Source organism: Kogia breviceps, chromosome 1, assembly GCF_026419965.1.
Source record: "Kogia breviceps isolate mKogBre1 chromosome 1, mKogBre1 haplotype 1, whole genome shotgun sequence".
Taxonomy (NCBI): domain Eukaryota; kingdom Metazoa; phylum Chordata; class Mammalia; order Artiodactyla; family Physeteridae; genus Kogia; species Kogia breviceps.
Window position 1 is genome coordinate 164645249 of NC_081310.1, and position 27319 is coordinate 164672567.

A 27319-nucleotide genomic window follows, 5' to 3' on the forward strand; every position below is an offset into this window, starting at 1 on the left:
AAATTAAAAGAGAACTTAGGTACATGTGGCTATGTGCTAATTTGCTCACAGGAGACAAAGTGAGATTTCTTCTGTTTCTTCTGTGGGATAGTTTGACTCTATACTGCTACTTCTACCGTCCCTTCTCTATAGCTCTTATGCTCTCCAAAGAGCAACTGCGGAGATCCTCCATCTAATTCCAAGCACCTAAGTAGTCATAATTAAAGCTTATCCCACTGAGAAGAAAAGAAAAACCCAAGTTTCTTCTCTAACATCTAAGTGGGTACCATTGCCCCTGGGCTGGAAAGTTGTGGACTTCTCACTTAAAGGTATATTTTCTTTTCCTGACCTGCTTTCACCAGGTTATTGAAAGCAATGGGATGGCAGGAGTATCCTGAAAATGATGAGAATTGCCTTCCCCTTACAGAGGATGAGCTCAAAGAGTTCCACATGAAGACAGAGGAGGTATGTCATAAACTTTTGCTGGAGACCAGTTAATGACTAGGAGAGAAAGGAGTTAGGACAATCATTGCCCTTAGGAAGCCCCAGTTTAGGGTGTGAGAAAGACCTTGAAAAAGAAAAGTTACCTAATAAGTTGCCATTGTAGAAATCTGGAGGAGCATCTCATTCTGCCCAGGCCAGTGGTAGACACAAAAACCAGGTCAGTAGTTAGCAGATTTCAGAAAGCAGTATGTTATTTCATCCTGGAAGCTCTAACTTCTTATCAGAACCACAAGGCTATATTCCCAAGGTTATGGGCTGAGCCCTTGGTCTCTGGCTAAGCAGGCTAACCCTCTGCTTCCAGTGCTGTGGTTTACCTCTGGTACTGTAGCCAGAGCCAGGAAGCCAAATAGCCTATCTGAATTTCTTCAACAAATGCCTAGATTCTTTCTGAGTAAAACACTGCCAGGTCTCTACAAACTTCATGAAACTTACGTTCAGGTAGTATATATTTAAAGCATAAATAACAATGATGTTAAAATCCTATAAAGTATAGGTTGACATAAAGATTTTGCTACTCAGAACTCTGTTCCCCTGTCATTGTCATCACCTGAGAACTTGTCGAAATAGGAAATCTCAAACTGTACCCCAGACATATTGAATCAGTCTGCATTTTAAAGAGATCCTTAGGTGATTCATTGGCACATTACAGTTTGAAAAGCACTGCTATAAGAAATCTTCAGTCTCTTAGAAGGGTCCCCTCTACATTCTGCCTAGAATTGAATTGAGGCCTGGCCTTTCCCAGGTCCCATGGGCCAGTGTAGTTACTGATGGTTGTCTTTTTCTTTCTGTCCCATGCCAACCACAGCTGAGAAGAAATGGCTTTGGGAAGAATGGCTTCTTGCAGAGCCGAAGTTCTAGCCTATTCTCCCCTTGGAGAAACACTTGTAAAGCAGAGTTTGAGGACTCAGAAACGGAAACAAGTAGCAGTGAAACATCTGATGACGATGCCTGGAAGTAGGCATATAAATGCTTACTGTTAAATCTGACCCAGTAAACTCAGCTTGTGTGTTTAGGGGCTATACAGAAGAAATCGTTCTTTTCCTTTTCTTATGTTGTTGAATACTTCATGCACAAGGGAAATAATCATATCCCAAAGAGAAAGAGAGCGATTGGCTTGTTTAGCTTTTGTTGTTGTTCTTCCCTGTTTGTTATCTGCTTAATAGAACTTCGTGTGGTGGGAAAGATTTTTAAAACACACACACATACACACAGTATATTTGGGGCAATGCACAGGTGGGAGCTGGCAGGGCAGAGAGGAGACACTGGTCTGCAGCAGCAGCTTCTACTACCTGCCCTTGGGGCACTCACCCCTGTGCTCAAGCAATCATTGTCAATGACAAAGTGACTATTGAATTTATAATTGTATTAAATTAATGCTAATAATTTGGATATTTTATTTTATTTCTGGCTGCTCGGGTAACATTAGCCCTTAACCCAGCATATATGGTTTTTTCACTTTTTTTTTTCTTTCTGGGTACAGCTGTAAAATATTTGGATATAGGAAATGTGTTATTCTTGCAGCCTTGATATTCAGGGTGGATTGTAAAATATACATTTTTGTGAGATTTCAAAGATTAAGATTATTTTGATAACATTATTTACAGATTTAAAAGATGTGGTTATCACAAGTCTGTTGAGGGGGAAAACTACTGCATAAAATAACTAACTTGGAATAAATATTTTGCATCAGTTTGGATTGTCTTGTGTAAGAAGTATATTTTCTTTAAAATTAGATGAGTGGATTCTTTTTTAGGGGAAATACTACTTTTAGAGGTCTGAGGGAAATCTGAATTCAGACACACCTGTTTCTCCTTTTAGCAGATATGTTTTTGATGCAGAAAAACCTGTGCAATAAACTACCAGTAATAAAATCAGAAACCCAAGTTTCCTTTCTGAAACTGTTTTTCACTACCCATGTATTTACCAGTGTGCCTATTTTAAGGAAGTCTGTGCCTCAATTTTTCTTCTAAATAGGGTGTCCTGGGCATTGTGCAAGGCCCTGGGAATGCAAGGAGCACCCAGCTCAGTAGGGTTACATAAAAAAATGGAACCTTAGGCCAAGATCTGATGGACAATTAGAAGTTAAACTAAACAACAGATACTGACACTGGCACTCTTCGGCCAGCCCTACAGCACATGGTCCCTAGTGGATATAGAGGCCCGAGATCATGCTCTAATGGGGGACAAGCAAAGGAATAACAGGCCTGACCACTTGTTAGAAGGGTAAAACTAACTTGTAGTGTAGGCTCCAGAAGGGGTAGAGACTAGAGGTAGAGAAACCAGCATGGTAATTGCTAGATTCTAAAGGCTAGGAGGGCAGAGATCTTATGTGCCATAACATACTGTAGTCTCTCCTGCTAGTAGTATAAGCAAGCATTCCACATGTGAACTGTGGAAATGGTGGTTGAGATAGAACAGAAAGAACTATATCATTTAATTGAGTATATCTATTTTAAGATAATTTATGTACTAATAAGAAAACTTGCCAGTTATGACACTCCATTAATTGTGAATCCTGATTTCAGTGTTAAAATATGAAAAAATGTGCATCATAGGATCAATGAAATACTATAAAATGAACTATAAATTGGAAATGAGATGTAGGTTGACAGAGATATCCTGTATGTTTGGCCTTCGGCTTTGCCACTTAATAGCCTTCTCAGAACAAACTTCTAAAACTGTACCTCTTTAACACTTGGAATTGAGCTGGACAATTGAGATTACATACTTTGAAACACTTTGTAACCTGCTGCTAGTCATAGCTTGGCCTTACATACCTGGGAGCAGGAGCACCACTACCTGCCTTGTTTAGAAACATGGGGCTAGGTCAGAGCTCCTACCTCTGTTGGATTCATATATTGGGGGGGGGGGGGCAGGGAAATCTGGTCAGCAGGAATGGGGCCTGTGTAGCCCCTGGCTAGTCCTGAGTGAAGAGGTACCTTTCTGTATTTGATTCCCTCTTCTGATTCATTGTGTTCTCCCAGAACTTTCATTCCTTCGGCTGTGTTGATTATATTGGGGGGAGGGGGCAGGGCGGCGCCTAGGGGCAGGAACTAGGAGTTAGGGAGCCTTGGTGTCACTTGGTTATGCAAAAGATGTTACTTCCAGAGAGGCACCTGCAAGGAAAAGCTTTTAGTCTACGGGAAAGACATGGTTTCCAGGCAGAATACCTCCTCTCTCAGGTATTCCTTGGAATGGAGAATGACACTAACTTGGGTTACATCCACTTGGGCAAAACTAGAACGAACAAGATGACTCTTCCCTGCCAGAGGCTATTAAATAACCAAGACGGAGTATGTGATATGGGCTCAGCTAGTTTAGGAGGCAGCTCTTTGTTCCCCTTTACTAATATAGGCAAGAAAACCAAGGTGTGGTGTTTAGAGACTTGCCCATTCTCATGCAATGAGGTGGAACAGATTTTATGACATCTTTTTCAAGCCAGGGGCTCCTCCCTAAGGTGACCAACCCTTCCCGCTCACTCTCCAGACCTGCCCAGACCTGAGGTTGTTGCCCAGGGAACTTTAGCTCCTCCCCAAACATAAACTTGACCGGTAAACCTGGCCTTTCCTCTCTGCCTCTGGCTGTTTCATCTTCCTTTGCCTTTCCCCTGCCCCTCTGTCCTGTCTTCTGCAGGTCTTGGCTGGTATCAGGAAAGGAGTCCCATCCCATGGCCTCCCACTCCGGGGAGCCAGGGCTCCTGCCCTGTGGGTCCTGTGACATGGTTTTCCGTTCCTGGGCCCTGCTGGCCACCCACACTCAGCGCTTCTGCATTGGCCGTCAGCCCCGGGAGCTGACAGTTGGAGAACAGCCCCCAATAGCCACTGAACCACGTGTACCCAGGGTAAGGGTCTCCTTCATGGCTATGAGAGGGTACTGAAGTGACTAACTCTCAGGGGATTCCTCACCCCATACCCTGTACCCAGGTTGTGCCCCAAGAACACCAGGGCCTCCCAGACCAGGAGGCCAACAAATCGGCTCTGAAGAGGCTAACAGATGAGGTACACCTGGATTTCCCCACTGAGCATCCCCCCAAAGCCTACAGATCACGCGTGGGTCAGATAACCCCAACATAGAGATTGCGGGTTACTGTTAACCTCCAGGTGCAGCGGCTGCGGCTGTATCTGCAGGAAATGCGACCCAGCATAACAGAGGTCCCCAGCGGGTCACAGGGGCCCTGGAGGCGGTCAGCGGCACCGACTCAGGGTCCCAACTACGAGGCTGCTGGGAGCCCCAGCGAGCGGCTGTGGGCGCTGCACCGGACTCACGCAAGGCGCTTGGCAGAGACCAAGGCACAGAGCTGTGCCCTGGAGCGACGCGGCGAGGGTAAGGGAAAAGAGGAGGACTAGGGCCCACCCTCCCCCTTGGCCTGAGATCGCCCGACCCGTTCTGATTTGATCTCTTACCCCCTCAGAACTGAGCCGGCAACTCCAAGGTTTGACTTGGACCCGGGACGGGAAATCACGCATATTCAGCCTGGAGCGGGAGCTTCGAGAACTCCGGGCAGAGGCCGGGCGAACGCGGGGTGCTCTAGAGGAGTTAGGGGCGCACGTTCAGCAGCTACAGGCCAACCCCGGGTGAGGCCGACGAGCCGGATCCCGGTAGCTCCGAGTCACTGGCTGGCGGGGGGGCGGGGCCTGGCCCGGCTGGACGCGCGAGGTACGCGCCCGGACTCGGCGGGAAGGCCGTGCGAGTGAGGTCGGGAAGGGGCGGTGCTGCCGGAGGCCCGGGGTCTGGGTCCTTGATTCCGCCCCCGCGCCGGCCGTCCTCCACCCCAGGACCCGGCTGAACGCCTTACGAGAGGCAGAACTCTGTGGTCCGGGGCTACAGGCAAACCCAGGGACTCTGGCTGCGGAGATCGGGTAAGATCCGGGCCCCGAGGCGGGCACGGGGCAAAGCGCTGATCGATCCTGGAAAAACGCCTCTGCCTTCTTGTCCCCTACTCCCTAGGGCCCTGCGTGAGGCCTACATTCGAGGCGGGGGCCGGGACACTGGCGTTCTGGGCTGGATATGGCAGTTACAAGTGGAGGCGTCAGCTCTGGAGCTTCGGCGGTCGCGGACTCGCAGGGGTGAACATGAGAGGGCCAGCCAGGAGGGCCTTAGCCCTGGGGAGAGAAAAGGGCGATGAGGGAGGACGTCTTTGGCTTGGGAACCACTTGAGCAAAAACCCAAGGTAGAACATCTATCTTTGCGGGGGTGCCTGCCTGGAATGTTAGCCGACAAGTCCAGGCTTGTCCAGAGAGTCCTAAGGCTGGAGAGCTGCTCAGAGCAGCCGGTCACCAGCTGTCAGAGGTGACAGGTCAGACTTGTTCAATCGCAGGAAGACAGGCAGGTGCCGCATTCCAGGAGCTTCTAGCAGTGGAGGCTGAAAATCGGCGCCTGGAGGCAGAAATCCTGGCTTTGCAGATGCAGAGGGGTGCAGGCCAGGTGCCCTGGGGTCAGTGAGCACCCAATTCCCCCCCGCCTAGCCCTCCCCAGCAGGCCAGGCTCAGGGGACGGGGTTAGAGGCACCATGCACGGGGAATAAGACCTGTGTCTGAGACCCATCAGTCCGTGTCCATGACGATCTCCAGGTGTCCGTATGGGTTTGGCTCTTGGGGGAGGGGTACCTCAGCCCAGTTACTTACTGTGTCCTGCTCAAGGGCGCCCTACTCTTCCCCTGCACCTAGGGCACAGGGAGCCGAGACTTGTGGCCCATCCCAGCCCACGCCTGAGAAGGAGGGAAGATCCCCCAAGCCTCCCGACTCCAGTGGCTCCCCCGCTTCCGCCGCTTCCGCACTCCACAGGCGTCCTATTCTTGGGTGGCGCTGAAAAGGCTGTGAGCACCCAGGGGCTGGGACAGGGGCAGTTCTGCTCTGTGCAGTTGGGGGAGCATTGAGCACCTAGGAGGCTTTCTGGAGGAATTGACTCTTCCCCTGCAGTCGCAGCTTCCTGGAACCATGACCAGGAACCTGGGCCTGGATCCACACTTCCTCCTGCCCACAACTGACGTTCTGGGCTCTGCACCCTATGACCCTGGGTGAGGCCTGCTCCCTCAACATCCTCTGTGACTTGGTCACCACTGCTGGATAAGGAGACCCACTAGGGCCAGCTAGGGTGGGGGGACTGGCTGGGGGTTGGGAGGGTGAGAGGAGGACTTGTGTGTGCGTGCACTTGAGGCCTGTGTTTCCTAGGGCTGGCCTTGTCATTTTCTATGACTTCCTGCGGGGCCTTGAGGCTTCTTGGATTTGGGTGCAACTAATGACTGGCTTGGCCCGAGATGGACAGGATACAGGAGGGACCACAGCGTTGCCCCCAGCCCTTTGCTTGCCCCCACCTCCAGCTCCTGGGCCCATGGGCAACTGTGCCATCCTTGCCAGCAGGCAGCCTATACCCAGGTCAGTAGGTGGGGATTTATGGTGTTGGTGCTTTTTGCTGCAACTGAGGCTTGTCCCTCATTCTGCCACATTTTCTCATCTGTATACAGGGCCACTGGCCCTGAGGGCCAAGTCCTAGAACGAGAGCAGAGCCACTTCTGGCTCCTGACACCCGTTTTTGGTTGCTCTAGACTACCACCCTCATCATCAGTATCCTTGGTCTGTGAGCTGCAGGCCTGGCAGGGGCTGGCATGGGCTAAGGCACCACTGCCAAAAGCCTGGGCCTCACTGGTGCTATTTGACCGGGATCAGAGGGTGCTGAGTGGTCGTTGGCGTCTCCCACTTCGGACCCTTCCTCTGGACCCCAGCCTTAGCTTTGGGCAGCTGAATGGGATTCCCCAGGTGAGTGTGGAGGATGGGGACTGGGTCCTCCACGGTACAGATGCAGTACCATTTCACCTCTTCCCAGGTAGGTCAGGCCGAGCTCTTTCTGAGGCTGGTGAATGCAAGAGATGCAGATGTCCAGACACTGGCAGAGATCAATCCATCAAGTGCCCACGAGTACCAGTACCCACCTCTGGTGAGGGCCCAACTATAGCTGGGGACCCCACAGGTGTGGCTGATGTGGTTAAAATAACCAACATTTGTTGACCACTATGTATGTGCCAACCCACTACGAAATGTTTTCTGTGAATTAACTCATGTGACCCTCACATATCCTATTAGGTATGTACTACTGTGTAAACAAATAAGAAAATCAGAGCACAAGGTTAACTTGGTTCACAGTAAGCAGTTGACTCCAAGGTGGTCTGATGCCAGAACCTGTGCTGTTAACCTCTACATAAACCTTTTGCTAAAGATCTACCTTCTTGTTCCACAGGTGCCCAACTCATCTTCACTGGAGGCCAGCTCCCTGGCCCCAACAGCCGGCTTTGTTGACCCCCCTCCTCCTGAAGACCCCCACCAGTGGCAGAGTCAAGCACAGAGAGGAGGGTTTGGGCCCTCAGCACAGCTCTGACCCACCCCCACTGGCTTTTTTTGTGTGTGTGTGGTACGCGGGCCTCTCACTGCTGTGGCCTCTCCCGTTGTGGAGCACAGGCTCTGGACACGCAGGCTCAGCGGTCATGGCCCATGGGCCCAGCTGCTCCACAGCACGTGGGAACCTCCCGGACCGGGGCACGAACCCGTGTCCCCTGCATCGGCAGGCGGACCCTCAACCACTGCGCCACCAGGGAAGCCCCCCCGACTGGCTTTGAGTCCAGAAGAACGGGCGTATGAGTAGCTTCACAGGCACAGGACTGGGGCCTAGACTGAGGCCTGTTCTCCCATCTGCAGCTTTACTACTCTGTGTTCTGACAGAGGGTCTGGAAGCAAATACAGATGTGAACACATAACATGAGCTCCAATCACAGCTCTGCCACCTTCCACAAGTACTTGGCCTTTCTTATTATCCTGTAAAAAAGATTGATGTGAGGATTAAACAGATATGTCAGGTATTTACAGTATTGCCTGGCATATAAGAAAATTCTCTGAAAGGTGACTTGGAGATAGTCTTTCATCCAGCTAAAGGAACTTGAACTCATTCCCACCTGTTTTTTTTTTTGCTAAAGCTAGTCTTACCACCCACTTCTTTATCCAAATCCAAGCTTCTTCAGGATATCGTCCAGAAAGCCTTCCAGGTTCTCAAGGTCACCATGAAACAGGGAGCTCCTGTAGCTGTATATACTTACAGAAAGACAACCCAGTCAAGTTCCTCCCAAGTTGGCGGCAGGGATGGTCACAAGTGAAACCTGAATTGTTATACTGGGTGTGGCCCCAGACCCCAGTGTCAGCCACAGGTCAAAGGCCTGGTAGTCAAGAGCTCCCTCTGCCTCCAACATTGGATATTCAAACTGCAGGTTCTAACCTGCTGTCTGTACAGTGCAGCAAAGTAGCCCTATGAATGCTGGAAATACTAAACCCCTTAGGTAGTAGAGGGCAGGCACTGTTTTGAATTCAGATCCAAATACTGCCTGGTGTACAGCAATTTCTTAAAGGTCAGGTCAGAGGCAGCTGAGTCTCACATTAGCCCTGAACCCTGGACATCAGCGAGGGCCCAATGGGATGGCTTTAGTAACAGTGCCCTAAGCACCAGCACCCTTACAGTGGGCAGCCAGAATTGCTGAGCCATCATCCACCTTTCAACCCCACATCCCACTGAAATGCTCCAGGCAGCCCAGAATCCCACTCTAAGATCTTTAAACACAAGTCCAGAGACCAAGAGCTTTTTAGCATCTTTATTTAAGAAGTCAAAACTGTGGACAGGTAACAATTCCAACTGTTGATATTTTCTGTTATAACAAATATAACTCAACCAGCCAGTTCTCCCCACAGATTCCTTCTTCCAACCACATCCAGAGTGTCCATCAGTCAGTCAGTCCCTTAGTCACTTTCAAACCAGAAAGCTCAATTTTCTACAATTAGTACACCAGTTTCCTCAAGGATCACTCCCCGCTCCCCAGCCCCAAGTTTTCTTCAGTTCTTTTTTCCAGGACAGGATTATGGCCCCAGTTGGAGACAAGATGGATAAGACAGGTGCCACCTAAGGCCTAGCTTAGAAGTTATCAGTTCACAGTCAAAGTCCATCAAACAGTATCAGCACCGAAGAGCAAGATCTTTACCAAGTCTTGTTTTTTATAGCCCCTGTCCAGGGAGAGCACCATTCAAAGTTCACAAGACAGCTGGGTTCAGAGGATTTAGGATGGAAAAAATATAGCACCATTGGAAGATAAGGGCCTACAGCCACACTTGATTTCACCACCTCCACATTAGACAGACAGGAATCTGGATTAGAACTTCCAACACAGAGATCGGTACAGAGGAGGAAAATAAACCCCACAAAAACCTTTGGCCACCATATAAAACCCGGAGTGCTCCAAGGCACACATTTAGCCAATATTTAAGGAAAAAAAAAAAAAAATCATCAAAGCCTCAACCTTTGCTTACAATCTTTATTGAAGTTATACAAAAAGAATCCCCCAAAAGTGAAAAAATACATTATATACAAAAACTTTCCATTGGGAGGAAGGCTCTGCTCCCTCTCTTAACATGCAGTGCTTTCAACTGTAGCTCCAGCCTCCACTGTCCCCTCCACTGCTGCCCGGCTTTCAGCCTGATTCTCAGCCTGGAAGATAAACAGGGAGCCTGGGCATAAGTGACCCTACTTTAAGCCATTCTTTCTTACACAACTGAGCAGGCCTCAGTCAGAGGAAATAAACACAGGTCCCTTAAATTCTGCTTTGCTCTCTACACTAAAAGGGCAATGACCACAAGGTATAAGGCCATCTCCTAAATTCTCTGTAATAGGGCTGACAGAGCCAGTGTTCATATAGTAGAAAGAGGAGCAAAAAAAGACTGAATGGTCTTGCCAATTAAGTGTCTTCTCATACATTCATTAGAGTGGGACTGGTGGTATGTATATAGGTTCCATTTGTCAATGAGATGTCCTATATTTTGTAACCAAATTGTTTCCTATATGACCTCTGTTTTTATGAGGGTTGCACTCAAGTAATCCAAATAGGCTCAAGTTGGGGAACATGCACTTAGGAGGACTGGTTTCCCCAGGCCCTGAGAACAAGGGGAAATGAGGCAAGTGTCCAAACCCTGCTTAACTGCCCACCTCCTCCTCCATGTTTTCCGAAACTTCAGTTCCACTGGAGATAGCATCCCCACTGCCTCCATTCACCTCCGGCTCTTGTTTGGCTTTCTTTGCATCATCTTTCCGGGGGCTCTCTTCCTCCGGTTTTCTCTAAAGATATAATTAATTGCGAAGGTTTCACAAGTGTGCTTAATGTTTCCAAAAGGACAGGTGTAAAACAATTCCTTAACGCTCCCCTCTTCCCTATGGTGCAAAGATCCCAACACCAGGATTCACGGCTCTAAGGGTCTCCCCAGCCACAACCTGTCCTCCGCAGAAAGAGGTCGGTCTGCCCAAACATACCAATTCAGCCTCCCTAATGGAAGAGTGGGGTGGGGATGAGGAATAGATCTGAACAGTAACCAACCCACAAATTTGAATTCCTACATTTGAGTCAGGAAACAAAGAGTTCAGGCTCCTCCACAAGAGAAAAAAATTACTGCAACAGGAAGAAGGCAGACTCACACAAGTTTAAGTATCAAGAGATCTGCTGCTGAATGACTACTGTAAACCTGCCAGCTTCCTAAGATGGGCTGATCTGACCAGTCCACCTCATCACCTTTCCTGATAGCCCTTGGGCTAAAAAGCAGGAAAGTTTTGCTAGAAGACATATTCAGTCAAGACCGATCTTCATTCAAATCCTCGCCCATTTTTGCAAAACGAATGTCTTATTGTACCTAGTATGAGGGGTGTTTATAGGAAAGATAGTCCTCATGTATCATTTGGAGGGAAAAAAAAAAACAGCAGAGTGAGAAGAAGACAGAAAAGAAATGACTACATATAGATTTACCTTCTTTCTGACAAGGTGAGAAATATCAGTCACACAATTTGATGAGGAAGCACCATCTGTTGGCTTTCTACAGGCGATCTGGCAATAAAAAACCTTTGTTCGCAATGTACTCCTAGACAAACACTGAGGTCTAATATTAAGTGACAAAAACCACCTGAATACCCACCATGGAGACTGAAGAGCCTCCTCCACTAGGAGTGAAACCTGAAGTAGAGCTCTCCACCTGTGTGAGAGATGACAAACCCAAGTGGGTCCCAGGATAGAGCCCACCAGGTCACCCACTTACAAGCAACTGTTTAAGACCTCAAATACTAGTGGTCACCATATAGTAGCAACATCACTCACCTCCTCTACTCATATCCATGGTCACACATAGTAAGTAGCTGAGATAGAATTCAAACCCACACAGCCTGGCTCCAGAGCATATTGTCTTAAGCATTAATATTTACTATTTGAGAGGAACAGTATATGAGTTCTCACATTCCCTCTGACCTCCAACTCCCTGGAAACCAAGTCATAAATAAGACTCCTAAGCAAATGGCATGCTAATACCATGATAAAAGGCCTTCAACAATATCGAATATACTATTATCAAAACTTTAAAAGGAAACCAAACGAACCAGAGTTGCTTTCAGAGCCAATTCAGCTACATTCCCACTACGCTGGGACTCCTTTGCATCTTCTATCTTCTCTCTAATTTCAGGTAGCAGCTCCTTCAGCTCCTCAATTTCTTTCTCATATTCAGTAGGTGATCCTTCGGCCTCCTTCATATGCTCATTAAGTACAGCTAGGAAGAACAGGCTGAAGTGATCAGTAATAGATAATACAAAAGAAGCCTTTTTTTTTTTTAAACTGTCAATACTGGATCCATCAAAATCATTGTGGAAACTTACTCACCCATTCTCTTCTCAATGACTTCAATAGATTTGCTGAACTGTGCCACTGCTTCATCATACTGAGAGTTGTACCCATAGGCCAAGCCCAGCTGGTAGTGGGTCTCTGCAAGGAGCCGATCATGGGCTTCCAGGTACTGCTCCTGCAGGTTTAGGCAAGCCTGGAACTCCTCCACAGCTTGGATATAATTCTCTAATGAAGAGAAAAACAGCAAGCAAATGGACATTTAATATATAGTACTTCTAAAATTTCAGACCATGCTGCAGGAATGTGCTCCCATCTTATATTTCATTTTTCTTTGCAGCATCTCCAGGACCCTTGACTAAAAACCATCAAAATGACTTTTAAAAACCTACTGAGGTGCTTCCCTGGTGGTGCAGTGGTTAAGAATCCGCCTGCCAATGCAGGAGACACGGGGGTTCGAGCCCTGGTACGGGAAGATCCCACATGCTGTGAAGCAACTAAGCCCGTGCACCACAACTACTGAGCCTGCGCTCTAGAACCCGCGAGCCACAACTACTGTAGCCCCCGCGCCTAGAGCCAATCTCCACAACAAGAGAAGGCACTGCAATGAGAAGGCTGTGCACCGCAACGAAGAGTGGCCCCCGCTCACCCCAACTAGAGAAAGCCGTGCACAGCAAGGAAGACCCGACGCAGCCATAAATTTTAAAAAACTAAACAAACAAACAAACAAAACCCCTACTGAGGACTTCCCTGGCAGTCCAGTGGTTAGGAGTCTGCACTCCCAATGCAGGGGGCACGGGTTCAGTCCCTGGCTGGGGAACTAAGATCCCACATGCTGCACGATACGGCCAAAAAGGAAAAGTAAAACCAACCTTACGAAGAGACTTTCAGTTAGAGTACCATTTAAAAGACTGTTCGTTGTTCTAGGACCCATAGAGAACCCAAAAAACCTACTGTCCTTTTAAAGCTAATTGCCCACAGTTTATGATCAATTGAGCTGGATTTTAAGAAATTAGTGGAAGATTAAGGCAGGGGCAAGGGATGTGTTAGAGAAGAGAGTAAAATGGAAAATGTATTACCAGATTCAACACTAACTTCTCCAAGTTTAAGATGTGCCTGTGCAGCATACAGCTGAGCTTCTTTTGTGTCTTGCCTAAAAGAAGGAAAGATGGTCAGAAACCTTAATAGCATCTGTCGAACCCTAACTGCTTTCTGTTTTCAACCACCAAGCTCCCAACCTAAGCCTAGAAGCACCAAGAGTCTTACCTTTTAAAAATGATTTTTGCTAAATCCAGCATATCCCAGGCAAGCTCTAGGTTCCCAATCTCCTCTTCTTCATTTTCTTGAAGAGACTGAAGTATATCCAAATCATTAGTATTAGGCAGAAGTACAAGACAGGCATCATTTGATTACAAATCTAAATGTATAATTTAGTACAGCTTGGGGGCGTGGGATGGGGAGAGACTGATATGGGATTCAAAGTTCTTATTTTTCTCCCTAAGCCTACAGAATGGACCCCTACAAAGTCTACCCCATATCACCTTGTGTCAGTGATAGCAGTGATATGTTGGGTCATGTCCTAACTGACAGGACCCCCGGGTTCAAAAGGATCTGTATATTTCCAGCATGAATAAAGGTTCCCCAATCCCTAACCAAGAAACAGCTACCTATAATAATCATGCCTATACTAGTAAACCAAAGTCCCACAATAAGAAAGTAGACAATGATACTGAACAAATAATTCACCTTGTTTTCAAGAAGTGAATCATTTGGTGTTTCTTCTGCCTTGTCATTTTCTTTATCCTCCTCTTCTGAGCCCTCGGTTTCTGCAAGTAAAAATTCTTCAGTATTGAGAATACTAAGGATCTGACAAGTCAAAAATTCCAATAAACATTTGTCAAATAACCTATATTCTGAGACTAAGCCGAATCAGTGTAACATCTGAACTGGATATAAATAATAAAGCCAGTGGTTAACAGTCTAATTCAAGTCTAATCCAGACTTAGATTGTATAATCTTATAGTGTCTATGTGTTTCTCTTCTAAAAGTCAACCTGGACCCTTCAGATCAAAACAGATAAGCTGACTTTTATTCATGGGCTTAGAAGCTCCCATCTACTCAACCAAAATCAGTTAGAGGCCTCAGTCAGTATTCCTGGGGTCTTTAAGCCAATTGTCAGTTAATACTAATAAGGCCAAGAAAATACCAAAAAAATTACTCCAGTCCATTCAAAGCAAGAATACTCAAGAGACTAGCTTTCTCACAACAGAACTGTGGACAGAAAAGCATAGCCCTTACCAACTCTCACCAATGAGCATGCCACACACTCCAGCCAGCTCTAGCACGTACAGAATTTGAGTGAGCAGTACCATGTTAAAATTTCCAGACATATGAACACCGTATTTCACCATATTAACAAACACTCACAAGTTAACTGCCTGTAAGGACAGGCTGCTGATAAATAGCTCTACACATCACTTAAGGTTCAAAATGTCAAGTGATTAATAAGTGAACCTTTGGGGGTTCACAATTCATGACATGGGTATAATGTGCCTATCTCTGCCATCTTTCTTTAAGCATTTAACACCAGCAGAAAAGCTCCAATATTGTCTCCTAACTAACTAAAAACTAGGCCTTAGAGCCATGAAGTCTGGTTAAAGGACTTTTATCTAACAATACTGCTTCAGGATGGGAATAGGCACAGAAAATATAAATTATAAATTAGGACAAACTAAAGCCCTCTAAGAACTAGTTAAAGTTACAAGCTAATTATAATTAACCTCTACAGCAAACAAACCCCGTTTTATGAAGTGCCTCCCTTTTTTCCTGTTGACTATGTAATTTGGTGCTTCTGAAATATAAATAAGTATCCACACCACCACACACCATTATCTTTCCATGCCCAAATTTCGAAGTGGTTTGTGTACTTAGTTCCCTGATGTTAGACTAGATGGATGGTTTTATTGACTCTGACAATGAAGCCCATCCTCCACCAGAATATATGACAGGTGAAGCAGATCTTTGTATTTCGCACAAAACTAAAAACCCAAACACCTTACCTTCCCAATTTGTAGGAAAATTTGACAAAATGTTGTTATTCTATATTCTTATTTATCTGGTATCTGGTTCCACTCAAACCAAAATGCTAAAAGCTGACATCTAATTTGGCATAAAATATCTAGTTATTTGGAGCTTTACATCAAATTTTTAAATTAAAATTCTTATAATGGTCTGAGAAAAATATTGGTTTCTCTTGAGGAATCTGCACTACCTTCATGGAATGGTGGAGAGGGAGCTAGGTCAATGAGAAAGCCATTACTTTAAAATAAGACTTTCGGGCTTCCCTGGTGGCGCAGTGGTTGAGAGTCCGCCTGCCAACGCAGGGGACACAGGTTCGCGCCCCGGTCTGGGAAGATCCCACGTGCCGCGGAGCGGCTGGGCCTGTGAGCCATGGCCGCTGAGCCTGCGCGTCCAGAGTCTGTGCTCCGCAACGGGAGAGGCCACAACAGAAAGAGGCCCGCGTACCGCAAAAAAAAATAAAAATTAAAAGACTTTCCAACCTGGTAACCTGTACCCACATATTACTAGGAATGCAATGAAGGCCTCAGTAAAGAGATCTGTTAAAATATTTTCTAAGCTTCTTCGAAAATGGAGTCTTTTTCATGGTATGCCATCCTTCAGAGAAAGAGAAACAATGTTTTATAACATACCATTTCTCTGATCTTGTAGCATATTCAAAACAGTATGGGCAGAGAGTTGTGCAAACCAGAATGACTCTCAAAGGCCAAGTAAAGGTAATCTGCTGATTCTCTGGTTATCCTAGCATTCCCAAAGGATAGTCAGGAAACACTACAAATTGACCGGTACAGTCTATTTGAGCATGGCCAAGCTTTATGCCTACAACATTAAAATTTTGTTCACTTACCAATCATATCTAGTGTGACAATTAGAATAGACTTATTATCTTTTTTTTTTTTTTAAAGGGATATAGAGAGCCCAAGAGATGGCAGGAAATGGAGGTTTTCAGAGAAAACCTCAGGCTTCCCTGGTGGCGCAGTGGTTGAGAATCTGCCTGCCAATGCAGGGGACACGGGTTCGTGCCCTGGTCCAGGAAGATCCCACATGCCGCGGAGTGGCTGGGCCCGTGAGCCATGGCCACTGAGCCTGTGCGTCCGGACCCTGTGCTCCGCGACGGGAGAGGCCACAACAGTGAGAGAGGCCCACGTACCACAAAAAAAAAAAAAGAGAGAAAACCTCTTGTAAGATTTCTGCAGGCTACTGTTACCATGTAAATTTTTGACAAGAGGTGGGTTAAGAGAAGGGATGAAAGTTGCCTTCCTCAGTGTGAGGTATCATGGGAAGAACAATACATTCAAATCAGATCTAGGGTCAGATTCCAGTACTGATGTACTGTTTGACCCTAAACAAGTCACGTAACCCCTAAGCCTCAGCTTCCTCATCACTATAATTGGAGTTATACTACCTACTACACAGTACTGTATTTTGGAATCAAAAGTAATGTATGTGAGAGAGCTCTAACAGTGTTACTTCTGAGACTCAAATGAAGTTTTTGAACTGTGGAGAAATATGACATCTCTACTGTAGCTTATTATTCAAAGTCCAACTTCAGAGAGCCAGCAGAGCTTTTTACTACTCTAGCTAATTATCATTAAAGATTAAGACATGGGAGGATTTTTTTAAATTGAGGAATTCAGTTCTGTGCTTTCTCCATAGATATCTCCTAAAGCCCAATAAGCAGCCCAATGGTTCTACCATTTAGCCAATTCACTTCTGGTTACCATGCCTGTGCTGGCTGGAGTACAGGGACCTGCACATAGGTAGAAGGAAGTTTACCAGAATTAGCTACACATAATGATAATGGGTCTTTGAACATCTAAAACTTGAGAGAACTCGAAGTAGTCTGTCAATTATATAATATATACGTGTAATAATGATTAATTGTAATATACCTATGGTTATTAATAACAACGTTAGATAAATCTTAAGGACAGTAGAATCCTCAAATGATAGTATAACTCAAGTCAGACGTGCCAGTTATGGAGTTGCTAATTAGAGGCTTATACATCTTGATGAAACTGAATCACAATTAGACCAATAATACTATATAAAGCATCCACACTTTATAATGTTCTAAGTAACAAAAAATTCAGTTTAGCAGCCAAAGCAAGCATGAAATGAGGGAGGAAAGCAGCAAGAGGGCTTAACGGTTAGGTTTTCTGTTATCTTTGGAGGGGGCTGATTTAAATAATATGAATAAGCCTCTAAACACTTACTGAAGACTAAAAGTAAAGATTACCAGAGTTCTTCCACTCTGGCGATAGAACATTCAAGGGTTAACTGCCTTCATTTAAATGGCATGCCTGCTTAAGTGTATCAATTCAGTGGATTCTACTGCTCTAATCCTGATTCCTAAAGCAGAAAAAAAGGAACCAAGTGAACAGTAAATTTAAAAATCAAGAGGCATGCAAGTGAACATCCATTCAGCATTCTCTGCCAGCCTAGCCCACTATTTCCCTATCTACCCCACTTCCCACCCACCTTTATTGGCTAGTATGGTACAACAAGTTACTGATAGCTAGCCAAGTCTCAGATATCACAGAAAGGCCTATTTTGCAGTTAGTAAAGCGTTAGTTTATAAGCCAGCTAAAGAAGACTTGCTTTAACTTGCTCAACTTATCACCACCTTCTTAAACTATCCCCATTTTCACTTAGACCTTTCCTAATCCAAAGGCAGACGGAAAATTCTGAATGGAAGGCTGACTTTTACCCATGATTAGTGAGTCAAATCCAGAATGTACTCCACCCACTGCAGCTCTTGCATGTCCCGGTTACCTTCACCCTCTTTCATCTGTTCTTCTTTGTCTTGTGTTTCTTCATTAGCAGCTATCTTAACTTTGTCTTCAGGGGATTTCTCAGTAGCCCCCTGGGCTACCTTAGTCTCAACCCCATCTCCAGCTGCCTCAGACTCTTCTATAGCCAGCTTAGTCTCCTCCTGGCTAGGAACCAACTCTGCCCTGGCCTTCTCCTCTAGTCCTGAGCCATCTTTTGTTTCTGTCCGTCCTCCTGCATTAGTCTTCGGTTCATTGGGAGTGTGATCCCCTGCAGCTGATAGTCCATTGACTGCACCATCCTTAGGGAGAACTGGGTCCTCCTGCCCAGGCTTCTCAGAGACTTCTGATCCAGCTTCTGCAGCTGAGGCCTCTGCAGCCTGTGCTGTCACCTCTGGTGACTCTTCAGCAGGAGGCAATTCTTGCCCTACCAACTGCTCAAGGACAGCCTTTCCTGGCTCACTTGCAGAGACAGCTACCTGCTCCTTTGGCTCATCCCCACCCACATCCACTGGCTTGACTGCTTCCATCTCCACTGCAGTGCCCTGCTTTTCTAGAGTCACAACAGGTTGCTCTTCTGAAGCTTCTTTTGGTTTATCCTCTATGCTCACAATTACTTCTCCCTGACCTCCTTTTTCTCTGTACTCTTTTTGGACGTCAGTTCCAGAAACTGATTTTCCTTCCTCAGCATCTGGTGTTTCCTGCTCTGGCTTCTTAGAAGTGATTTCAGCTTCATTCAGTCCTTCTGGTGCTGCTGTTCCTTTTCCCTCTTTAGTGGTTTCAGTTAACTGATCTGGAGTTGATTCAACTTTTTCCTGTAGTTCCCCTGCAGGCTCACTTATATCCATATCTTCTCTTCCACCCTTCTCCATATCAGTTTCCTGTTCTTTATCCGTTTCAGGCTTTACCAGAGACTTGTCTTCTGTTTTTTTGGCTTCTTTTTCTCCCATGGCGTCATAAACCTGTTCTCTCAACTCTTCCCTTGCTTCCTCTACATGGTTAAAGAACATGAAGCATAAACATGTCTTCGAGTTTAATGATAAAGGCATAAATGGAAACTAAAAATACATTCCCTTTAAACCCTCAAACAGCCTGGCTTATGTTTTAGCAGATGGCCTGCAAATTATCTGCCCCCTTGAGAAAAGCAAAGGGAAACTCCCAGCTAGCAGAGCAACTTACTGCAAAAGAAACCCAAGCTCCTTAAATTAGATATTATTTTACTTGAGCATTCTGATATCAGTTAGGTAAGAGATGCCAAGTTTTACATTCTCTTCTAAACACTATACAGACCTCCATCTGATATGTAAAATTCTAGCAGCCAAACTCAAATTAGAAATTAACATTTAATTTTCTTAGACACAAAAAAATGTAAAAGGGCTCCAAAAGCACAGCCATTAAAATAACTGAGCTGCAAAGACTTTTTAAAAATTCACATCAGAAAAATATTTAAAGGTTGTTTTAATACTTCAAACATCAATTTAAATATAACCAGATTTATTTGGGAAATTAAGTTATCCCCTTACAAAAGCCTGCTATTGGGCTTCCCTGGTGGTGCAGTGGTTGAGAATCCGCCTGCCGATGCAGGGGACACAGGTTTGTGCCCCGGTCCGGGAAGATCCCACGTGCCACGGAGCAGCTGGGCCCATGAGCCATGGCAGCTGAGCCTGCGCGTCCGGAGCCTGTGCTCCGCAACGGGAGAGGCCACAACAGTGAGAGGCCCACGTACCACACACATGCACACGCACACGCGCACGCGCACACACACACACACACACACACACACACACAAAAGCCTGCTATCAGTTTCAGCAATCAGCCACCTCCCCTGCAGTCTCCACCAGATGCAGTTATCACCCCAGGAGAGATCATTCAGGATAAGGAGAGCCCTATTTCCATCACTTGTACACAAGAAATAAACGTCGCATCTCTTGAATGTCACATGCAACTCCACATACCATCTATGTTATCATTATTTTCTACCAGAGTTTCTTCTTCTGTTTTTTCTCCTTCCTCCTCTTCCACATGCACACCTTCCAGGGCATTTCCCAACACACCATTCTCCATTCTAGCAGAACAAAAGGAGAAAGCACTAAAGGTATGATGGCTAGAACCTAAGTCTTTGTAAACTGTAGTCCTATATTATAAAAGCAACAGAAGAGTAAGCAAGTACAGAGAATATAAACTATAAGCACTCATGAAAGAAATGCAATGATCAAAACTTCTAATATAAATTAAGGCTATAAGAGCACTGAAAGAAATAAACATACCCTCCCTTTTTATCCGGCCACCTGAAAAAGCACTGATGACTCTTATCAAAAGGGCCATATTTCCCAAACTTCTCATCCACCTACATTTCTCTAGATGGCCAAAAACATTCTGGCAAGGTTTTCATGACAAATCCTTAGAATGCTCTACAAAATTAGAAAACTTAGCAAAACTGAGATTAAATAGATTACAGAATATGTGCTACTCTGTGTACCCTCAAAATATTTTATTCTCATTAATAAATTCTGGTGGAAAATACACAACTTTCCAACAGTTAAGACTACTTGTGTGTCTTATGTTAAGCCATTTTCACATGCCAGTGTTTTCAAATTGTCCTTCATTCAGTCCTTATGGATGACTGTTGTGGGCTAGCTGAGAGTGCTTTCAAAGGTTCTCTCTAAATTGGACTTTGATAAACTACTGACTATTCACTAATGGAAAGACCTCTGCTTCTAATTACTGCAAAAGTCAAAACCTAAGTATAACTTTACTCTTTGTATCAAGTGCCTTTCAAAACTCCCATCAAGGGAATTCTCTGGCGGTCCAGTGATTAGGACTCCGCGCTGTCACTGTTGGGGGTGCGAGTTCAATCCCTGGTCGGGGAACTAATATCCCACAAGCCCACGGCCCAGCATGCCCACCCCCAAAAAACTTCCATCTATCTTTCATGCTCCTTCTAAACACCCCCAGTAAAACCAGTCTCACTTAGCTCATGTGAAATCTCAAAGCTAGTAAACAATCTTAGCAAACAAAGAAGCAAGTTTTTAAATAGACTACTATGATACAAAACATATTACTTAAAGACTTGGCTTGGAAGACATACCTTGCCAACTCCAGAAGTGATTTCCCATAGAAAAAGAAGGCTTCTCCACATTCATTAGCTGTCTCTCCATACTTCTTACCTCTACAAAGAGAATAAACAGCTAAGATCTAAATTAACATCTAGTCTAAAATTTTTTCCCCTAGTTCTTTAGCTATAAAATGACATTTCTGTAACATATCCTTCTAGGAAACCAATGCTCCACTCCTCTTGCTTTGAAGTCAGGGTCCAAGGGACTTTAAAAATGAATGAATTAATGTTGCCTGTTCTTCATCTATATAGTATATAATTACAAATTTAGATATATAAAATATATTATATAATTAGAATATAATATATACTCTAAAAGACATCCATTTGCTACAGTTACACTATATAATCTAAGAGCCAAATTACATTAATAGGCATTTCTCCTGGTATAAGATAGGGGTCAATACAGGCCAGAATACTGTTAGAGTTAGAGTGCCTTTGGCTGGACCGAAAGCATGAATAAGGTCCATGGAAAGGCATGATGATAAAGAGTTAAGAGCATGTTCTCTGGAGCCTGACTGCCTAGGTTCAAATCCTGCCTCTAACTTTTAACGTTAGTCAAGTTACTTAATCTCACAGTACCTTAGTTTTCTCATCTGTAAAATGGAAATGTTAAGAACCGGTCAGAGCTATTGCAAGAACTAATTAAGTTAATGTATATAAAATCATTTAAAATAATGCTTAGAAATACAGATAGCACTATATATACAAATTTAAGCTACTAATATCTAGACAGGGAAGAAGAAGAGGAAAAAAATCCCAAGTGTGATAAATGGTAAGAAGGAGGTACTTTATGTGGAGTAAGGAGACAAGCTTTCGTGGGATAAAGGATTGGCAGAAATCATGCTAAGTCAGGCCAACTAATAGCCTAAGAGATTAGTGAGAGTAAACAGTGCAAATAAACAAAGAAACTATTGTGATGAAGGTTGTGTTTAAGGGTAGTTTACTAGATTAGAATAATGCATCTCAAATTTTCCTCCTAAATACCCTTAATGGCAGGACAGTGAGAATACTGAACTTTCTAGGAAGAAGGAATAAGCTAAGAAGCGTGTTTCTATGTGTTTAATCTTAAAAACTTAGATTTTAACACTTTCATTTTAAGATAACCACACTTTTATATAAAAATACCTAAATATTCAGCATCAGATGAAATCTGGGCCCTACCCTTAGCACACCACTGAATACCAGAACCTCAGCTCTTCAGACTCAGGTGATGATGAAGAGGCCAGAGGCCAATAATCTGACGAGATTATTGCAGACATCCAGGAATAAGATTCTGTTCTAGAGGGAGTAAGGGTTGTGAAAAAAATGGACAAATATGACCCTGAACCAAAACCAGGACAAGTTAGCTAGTGATGAACAGAAAGCAAATTACCTTAACTCAGGAAAATCAAAGGCTGAAATTGGTCAGTGATATGTAAGTTTTATAGTTACAGGAATAAATTTACACATGAAAAATAATCAAATCTTCTTAAACTCTTGCTCTTTATTCTTTTTATTCCATTAAACAACTTTTTATGATTCAAGTTTATTAGGAACACAATATCCCATCATAGCAAAACAGTACTTACAAAAGACTAGCTGCTTCCTGGAAGGCATTGACAGCTGCTGGAATATCCCCCATCACCAGATGTTTCTGTCCTAAACCCAATAGTTTCTTAGCTTCACTATCCACATCCAGACTGCAAGAGAAAGATTTTTTTCAAACGTCAAATACTTTTAGAACCAACATTTCTGGCATACCTGCTATATTTAAACCATATACTTTAATTTCTTTAAACCTCTGAACTACTCTGGCAAGGCTTAGCTAACCCACACTTACCTATCACTAAAAAAGCTCACTAAGATATATATGAATGGTAAATAAGCACATGAAAAGACGGTCAGCAACATCAGTCATTTGAGAAATGCAAATTAAACTCATAATGAGATACCACATTAAGTGTTGGACAAGATGTAGAGCAACCAGAACTCTCGTATTCTGCTGAAAGGAATGTAAAATGGGAGTCACTTTAGAAAACAGCTGGAGAGTTTCTTAAAGTTAGATATATACCCACCATGATATCTAGCCATTCCATTCCTAGGTATTAACCCAAGAGAAATGAAAGTATATGCCCATAAAAAGACATGTACACAAATATTCATAGCAGCTTTATCAGCAGTAGCCAAAACCCAGAAACCCAAATGGATAAACTGTGATATATCCACAATATGGAATATCAATAAAAAGGAATGAACTGTTGAAACACATAACATGGAGGAATCTTAATCGTGTCGAATCAAAGATGCCATACCAAAAAAAAAGTACATACAGTATGATTCGATTTAGATAATATTCTACAAAGTGCAAACTCATCTAACAGCGACAGAAAGTAGATTAGTGGTTGCCTGGAGAGGGAATGAAGTACAAAGGAGCATAAAGAAATTTTGAGATGATAAATATGTCATTATCTTATGATATTGGTCTACAGGTATACACACATGTAAAAGCTCATCAAATTGCTCACTTCAAAAATGTGCAGTTTAGGGGACTTCACTGGTGGTGCAGTGATTAAGAATCTGCCTGCCTATGCAGCGGACATGGGTTCAAGCCCTGGTCCAGGAAGATTCCACTTGCAGTGGAGCAACTAAGTTCGTGTGTCACAAATACTGAGCCTGCGCTCTAGAGCCCATGAGTCACAACTACTGAGCCGACATGCCACAGCTACTGAAGTCCACGCGCCTACAGCCTGTGTCCCACAACAAGAGAAGCCACTGCAATGAGAAGCCCGTGCACCACAACGAAGAGCAGCCCCCACTCACCACAACTAGAGAAAGTCCACGCACAGACCCAACACAACCAAAAGAAAAAAAACCTTCAAAAGAAAATAATAATAGAAGGAGAAGACTACTTAGAAAGAATCTAGGCTAAGACCGAGGAAATAGCAGAAATGGTTAGATTCTTAATATACTTATTTTGGAATTTGCTAATGTACTGGATACATAATTTCTTGAATGAAAAAGTGATAAAACCAATGCTTTCTGGCCTGGGCAACTGTAATAACAATGGACACTCACTATGTGCCATGTGATAATTATACCTATATTTACATTTAATCTTGGTATCCACTTCATAAGGCTGTAACTTATTATCTCCATTTTACAGATGTGGAAACTGAGAATTAGTGGCAGGGACCATCTAGATCTCTAGATCATCTAGACCATCTAAATCAAGATTTATACAACACTGCCATTTACTGAGATAGTCAACTGAGGGAAAAGCAGGTGAGGGGCAGGGTAATCTAGTTTTGGACATGTTAATTGTAAGATACCTACTGAACCTCCAAGATATTGAAAGGAAGAGATTCAGGAAATATGTAGGGACTAGAGATACAAATGGGGTGTCACACACTTAAAGCCACAGGCCTGAGCTAAACTGGGGGAGATTACCTAGGGAGTGACTATTAATAAAGAAGTCACAGGACTGAGCCCTGAGAGCATTCCTACATCAGAGGCAGGGGAAATGGGGAAGAACAAGCCCCTATCACTCTCCCTACTGAAAAAAGAATAGCTAGTAAGGAAAAAAAATATAGTATCCCTGAAGCCAAATGAAGGCATGTAAAGAAGCGATCCACTGGATCAAATGTTACTGACAAGATTAACTAATCACTAGATTAAGGAATAATATAGATGGCATTAATAACCATTAAGCAAGACCATTTTAGAATGGTGAAAGAAAAACTTGAAGAACGTTCAGGAAATAAAAAAGGGGAAGTAAAGAAACAAAGTAATGACAACTCTTTCATGTGTTCTTGTCCAAGAAACAGAAATGAAGTAATAGGTAGAAGGGGATGTGGGGGATCAATGAAGGGTTAAAAACAGGAATACAGTTGGCCCTCCTCATCAACCAAGGATTAAAAATACTCGGGGGGAGGTGGGGAGGGGCGGTGTGGTAATTCCAGAAAGTTCCAAAAAGCAAAACTTGAATTTGCTGCACATTGGTCAACTATTTACATAGCATTTTCATAATATTACAACTATTTACGTTGTACTAGGTAGTATAAGTAATCTAGAGACAATTTAAAGTATACAGGAGTATGTGTTTGGTTATATGCAAATACTATGCCATTTCATATAAGGGACTTGAGAATACAGATTTGGTACTGGGGGCGGGGGGCGGGGGTATCCTGGAACCAATCCCCCACGAATACCAAGGGAAGACTATGCGATACTTAGTAGGTCCGTACAAATAACCTCATAGGAGAGGAATGGAGTAGTACTGCTGGATAGAGAACTACAAGAGCTCTGTTCTTGAGTAGATGACTGAGGATGGGGATCCACTGAACAAGTGGAAATGTTGGTCTTTATATAGAAAAGCAATGGGGACTTCCCTGGTGACACAGTGGTTAAGAATCCACCTGCCCATGCAGGGGACACGGGTTTAAGCCCTGGTCTGGGAAGATGCCACATGCTGCAGAACAACTAAGCCCGTGCTCCACAGCTACTAAGCCTGCGCTCTAGAGCCTGCGAGCCACAACTACTGAAACCTGTGCACCTAGAGCCCGTGCTCTGCAACAAGAGGAGCCACCGCAATGAGAAGCCCGCACACCACAACAAAGACCCAACACAGACAAAAATCAATCAATTAATTAATTAATTTTTTAAAAAGGAGCGCAATGGCTCTCCTTGATCTAGATGGTCTAGATGACCTAGAGATCTAGATGGTCCCTGCCACTAATTCTCAGTTTTCACATCTGTAAAATAGAGACCAAACTTTTTGGTCTCCAGACTCTACACTATCAAATTACAGAAGGCCCTCAAAGAGCCTTTGTGTATGTGAGTAATATCTATTTGTATTTACCATATTGAAATTAAAACTAAAAAAATTTTTAAATATTTTAAAATGTTACATGTTAATAAGACTTCTATGAAAAATGAATACATTTCCCAAACATAAAAAATTTAGTGAGAAGCACTACTGAACATTTTTACAAATCTCTTCAATGTCTGGCTTAATAGAAAAGCTGGATTTTCATATTCACTTTTCTGCATTTAACCCATTGGGATTTGTTGTTTTCACTGAAGTATAAAATATCTGACCTCACACTGATACCTGTTTGGAAAAGGGAGTACTTTAATAAACTTTTTAAATTTTTTTGTGGGATCTTAGTTCCCCGACCAGGGATCGAATCCAGACCCCTGGCAGTGGAAGCGCAGAGTCCTAACCACTGCATCACCAGGGAATTCCCTTGAATAATCTTGTATATGGCTGTGGATATTCTTCTTTGATACTACACCAAAACTCAATGAGTGGTAGTTCCTTAAAGGTTATCTGCAATGCAGAATCTGAAAACGTACTGACGAACTTTTCATACTGCTACATTAAAAATCATTGTTGGGGCTTCCCTGGTGATGCAGTGGTTGGGAGTCTGCCTGCCGATGCAGGGGATGCGGGTTTGTGCCCTGGTCCGGGAAGGTCCCACATGCCACAGAGTGGCTGGGCCCATGAGCCGTGGCCGCTGAGCCTGCGCATCCGGAGCCTGCGCTCCCCAACGGGAGAGGCCGCAGCAGTAAGAGGCCCGCATACCACCAAAAAAAAAAAAAAAAAAAAAAAATCATTGTTCTGGGACTTCCCTGGTAGTGCAGTGGTTAAGAATCCGCCTGCCAATGCAGGTGACAGGGGTTCGAGCCCTGGTCCAGGAAGATCCCACATGCCGTGGAACAACTAAGCCCATGTGTCACAATTACTGAGCTTGCACTCTAGAGCCTGCGAGCCACAACTACTGAGCCCATGTGCCACAACTATTGAAGCCCGCACGCATAGAGCCTGTGCTCTGCAATGACAAGCCACCGCAATGAGATGCCTGCACACCGCAATGAAGAGAAGCCCCTGCTCACTGCAATTAGAGAAAGCCCGCACAGCAATGAAGACCCAATGCAGTAAAAAGATCCTAAATTGGGCTTCCCTGGTGGCGCAGTGGTGGAGAGTCCGCCTGCCGATGCAGGGGACACGGGTTCGTGCCCCGGTCCGGGAAGATCCCACATGCCGCAGAGCGGCTGGGCCCGTGAGCCATGGCCGCTGAGCCTGCACGTCCGGAGCCTGCGCTCTGCAATGGGAGAGGCCACAACAGTGAGAGGCCCGCGTACCACCAAAAAAAAAAAAAAAAAAAAAAAAAAAAATCCTAAATTTATTTATTTATTTAAAATTTTTTTAAA

The 27319-nt window shown here is 44.3% G+C and overlaps 3 protein-coding genes across 21 annotated transcripts in view; 2 read left to right on the plus strand and 1 right to left on the minus strand.

Moving 5' to 3' along the window:
* The window catches only part of GPBP1L1 (GC-rich promoter binding protein 1 like 1), a 52777-nt gene extending 50416 nt beyond the window's left edge, over nt 1-2361 (plus strand). For all 17 annotated transcript variants that reach the window (XM_059042964.2, XM_059042972.2, XM_067008842.1 and 14 more), the window contains 2 exons: nt 342-444; nt 1289-2361. In XM_059042964.2, the coding sequence (XP_058898947.1) occupies nt 342-444; nt 1289-1441 (256 nt within the window). In that variant the 3' untranslated portion in view covers nt 1442-2361. The remainder of the gene's footprint in view (nt 1-341; nt 445-1288) is intronic.
* A 1763-nt stretch (nt 2362-4124) lies between these two features.
* On the plus strand, nt 4125-7930 carry CCDC17 (coiled-coil domain containing 17). Its single transcript, XM_067008754.1, has 13 exons — nt 4125-4324; nt 4407-4481; nt 4584-4806; nt 4895-5057; nt 5259-5342; nt 5431-5549; nt 5801-5917; nt 6150-6298; nt 6402-6499; nt 6654-6857; nt 7028-7238; nt 7306-7416; nt 7717-7930. The coding sequence occupies exons 1-13, from the start codon at nt 4151-4153 to the stop codon at nt 7852-7854; spliced, it is 1866 nt and encodes a 621-aa protein (XP_066864855.1). The 5' UTR covers nt 4125-4150; the 3' UTR covers nt 7855-7930.
* Nucleotides 7931-9812: 1882 nt separating this feature from the next.
* NASP (nuclear autoantigenic sperm protein) overlaps nt 9813-27319 on the minus strand; it is a 36567-nt gene continuing 19060 nt past the window's right edge. The window contains exons 3-15 of one of the 3 annotated variants that reach the window (XM_059042738.2): nt 22696-22806; nt 21098-21178; nt 19965-20074; nt 18014-19000; nt 13907-13986; nt 13427-13512; nt 13240-13313; nt 12200-12388; nt 11923-12089; nt 11469-11525; nt 11303-11380; nt 10495-10623; nt 9813-9999 (exon numbers count right to left, since the gene is read on the minus strand). In XM_059042738.2, coding sequence (XP_058898721.1) covers nt 9919-9999; nt 10495-10623; nt 11303-11380; nt 11469-11525; nt 11923-12089; nt 12200-12388; nt 13240-13313; nt 13427-13512; nt 13907-13986; nt 18014-19000; nt 19965-20074; nt 21098-21178; nt 22696-22806 — 2230 coding nt within the window. In that variant the 3' untranslated portion in view covers nt 9813-9918. The remainder of the gene's footprint in view (nt 10000-10494; nt 10624-11302; nt 11381-11468; nt 11526-11922; nt 12090-12199; nt 12389-13239; nt 13314-13426; nt 13513-13906; nt 13987-18013; nt 19001-19964; nt 20075-21097; nt 21179-22695; nt 22807-27319) is intronic. The other 2 variants (XM_059042745.2, XM_067008745.1) reach the window with 2 other exon arrangements.

What these genes read in the sequence shown, in the direction of transcription:
- CCDC17 (XM_067008754.1), top strand. Translation starts at nt 4,151, where the DNA reads ATGGCCTCCCACTCCGGGGAGCCAGGGCTCCTGCCCTGTGGGTCCTGT. An exon ending in GCGGTCGCGGACTCGCAGGG is followed by an intron (nt 5,550 to 5,800) that starts GTGAACATGAGA and finishes GTTCAATCGCAG; the next exon opens with GAAGACAGGCAGGTGCCGCA. An exon ending in AGCAGGCAGCCTATACCCAG is followed by an intron (nt 6,858 to 7,027) that starts GTCAGTAGGTGG and finishes TGGTTGCTCTAG; the next exon opens with ACTACCACCCTCATCATCAG.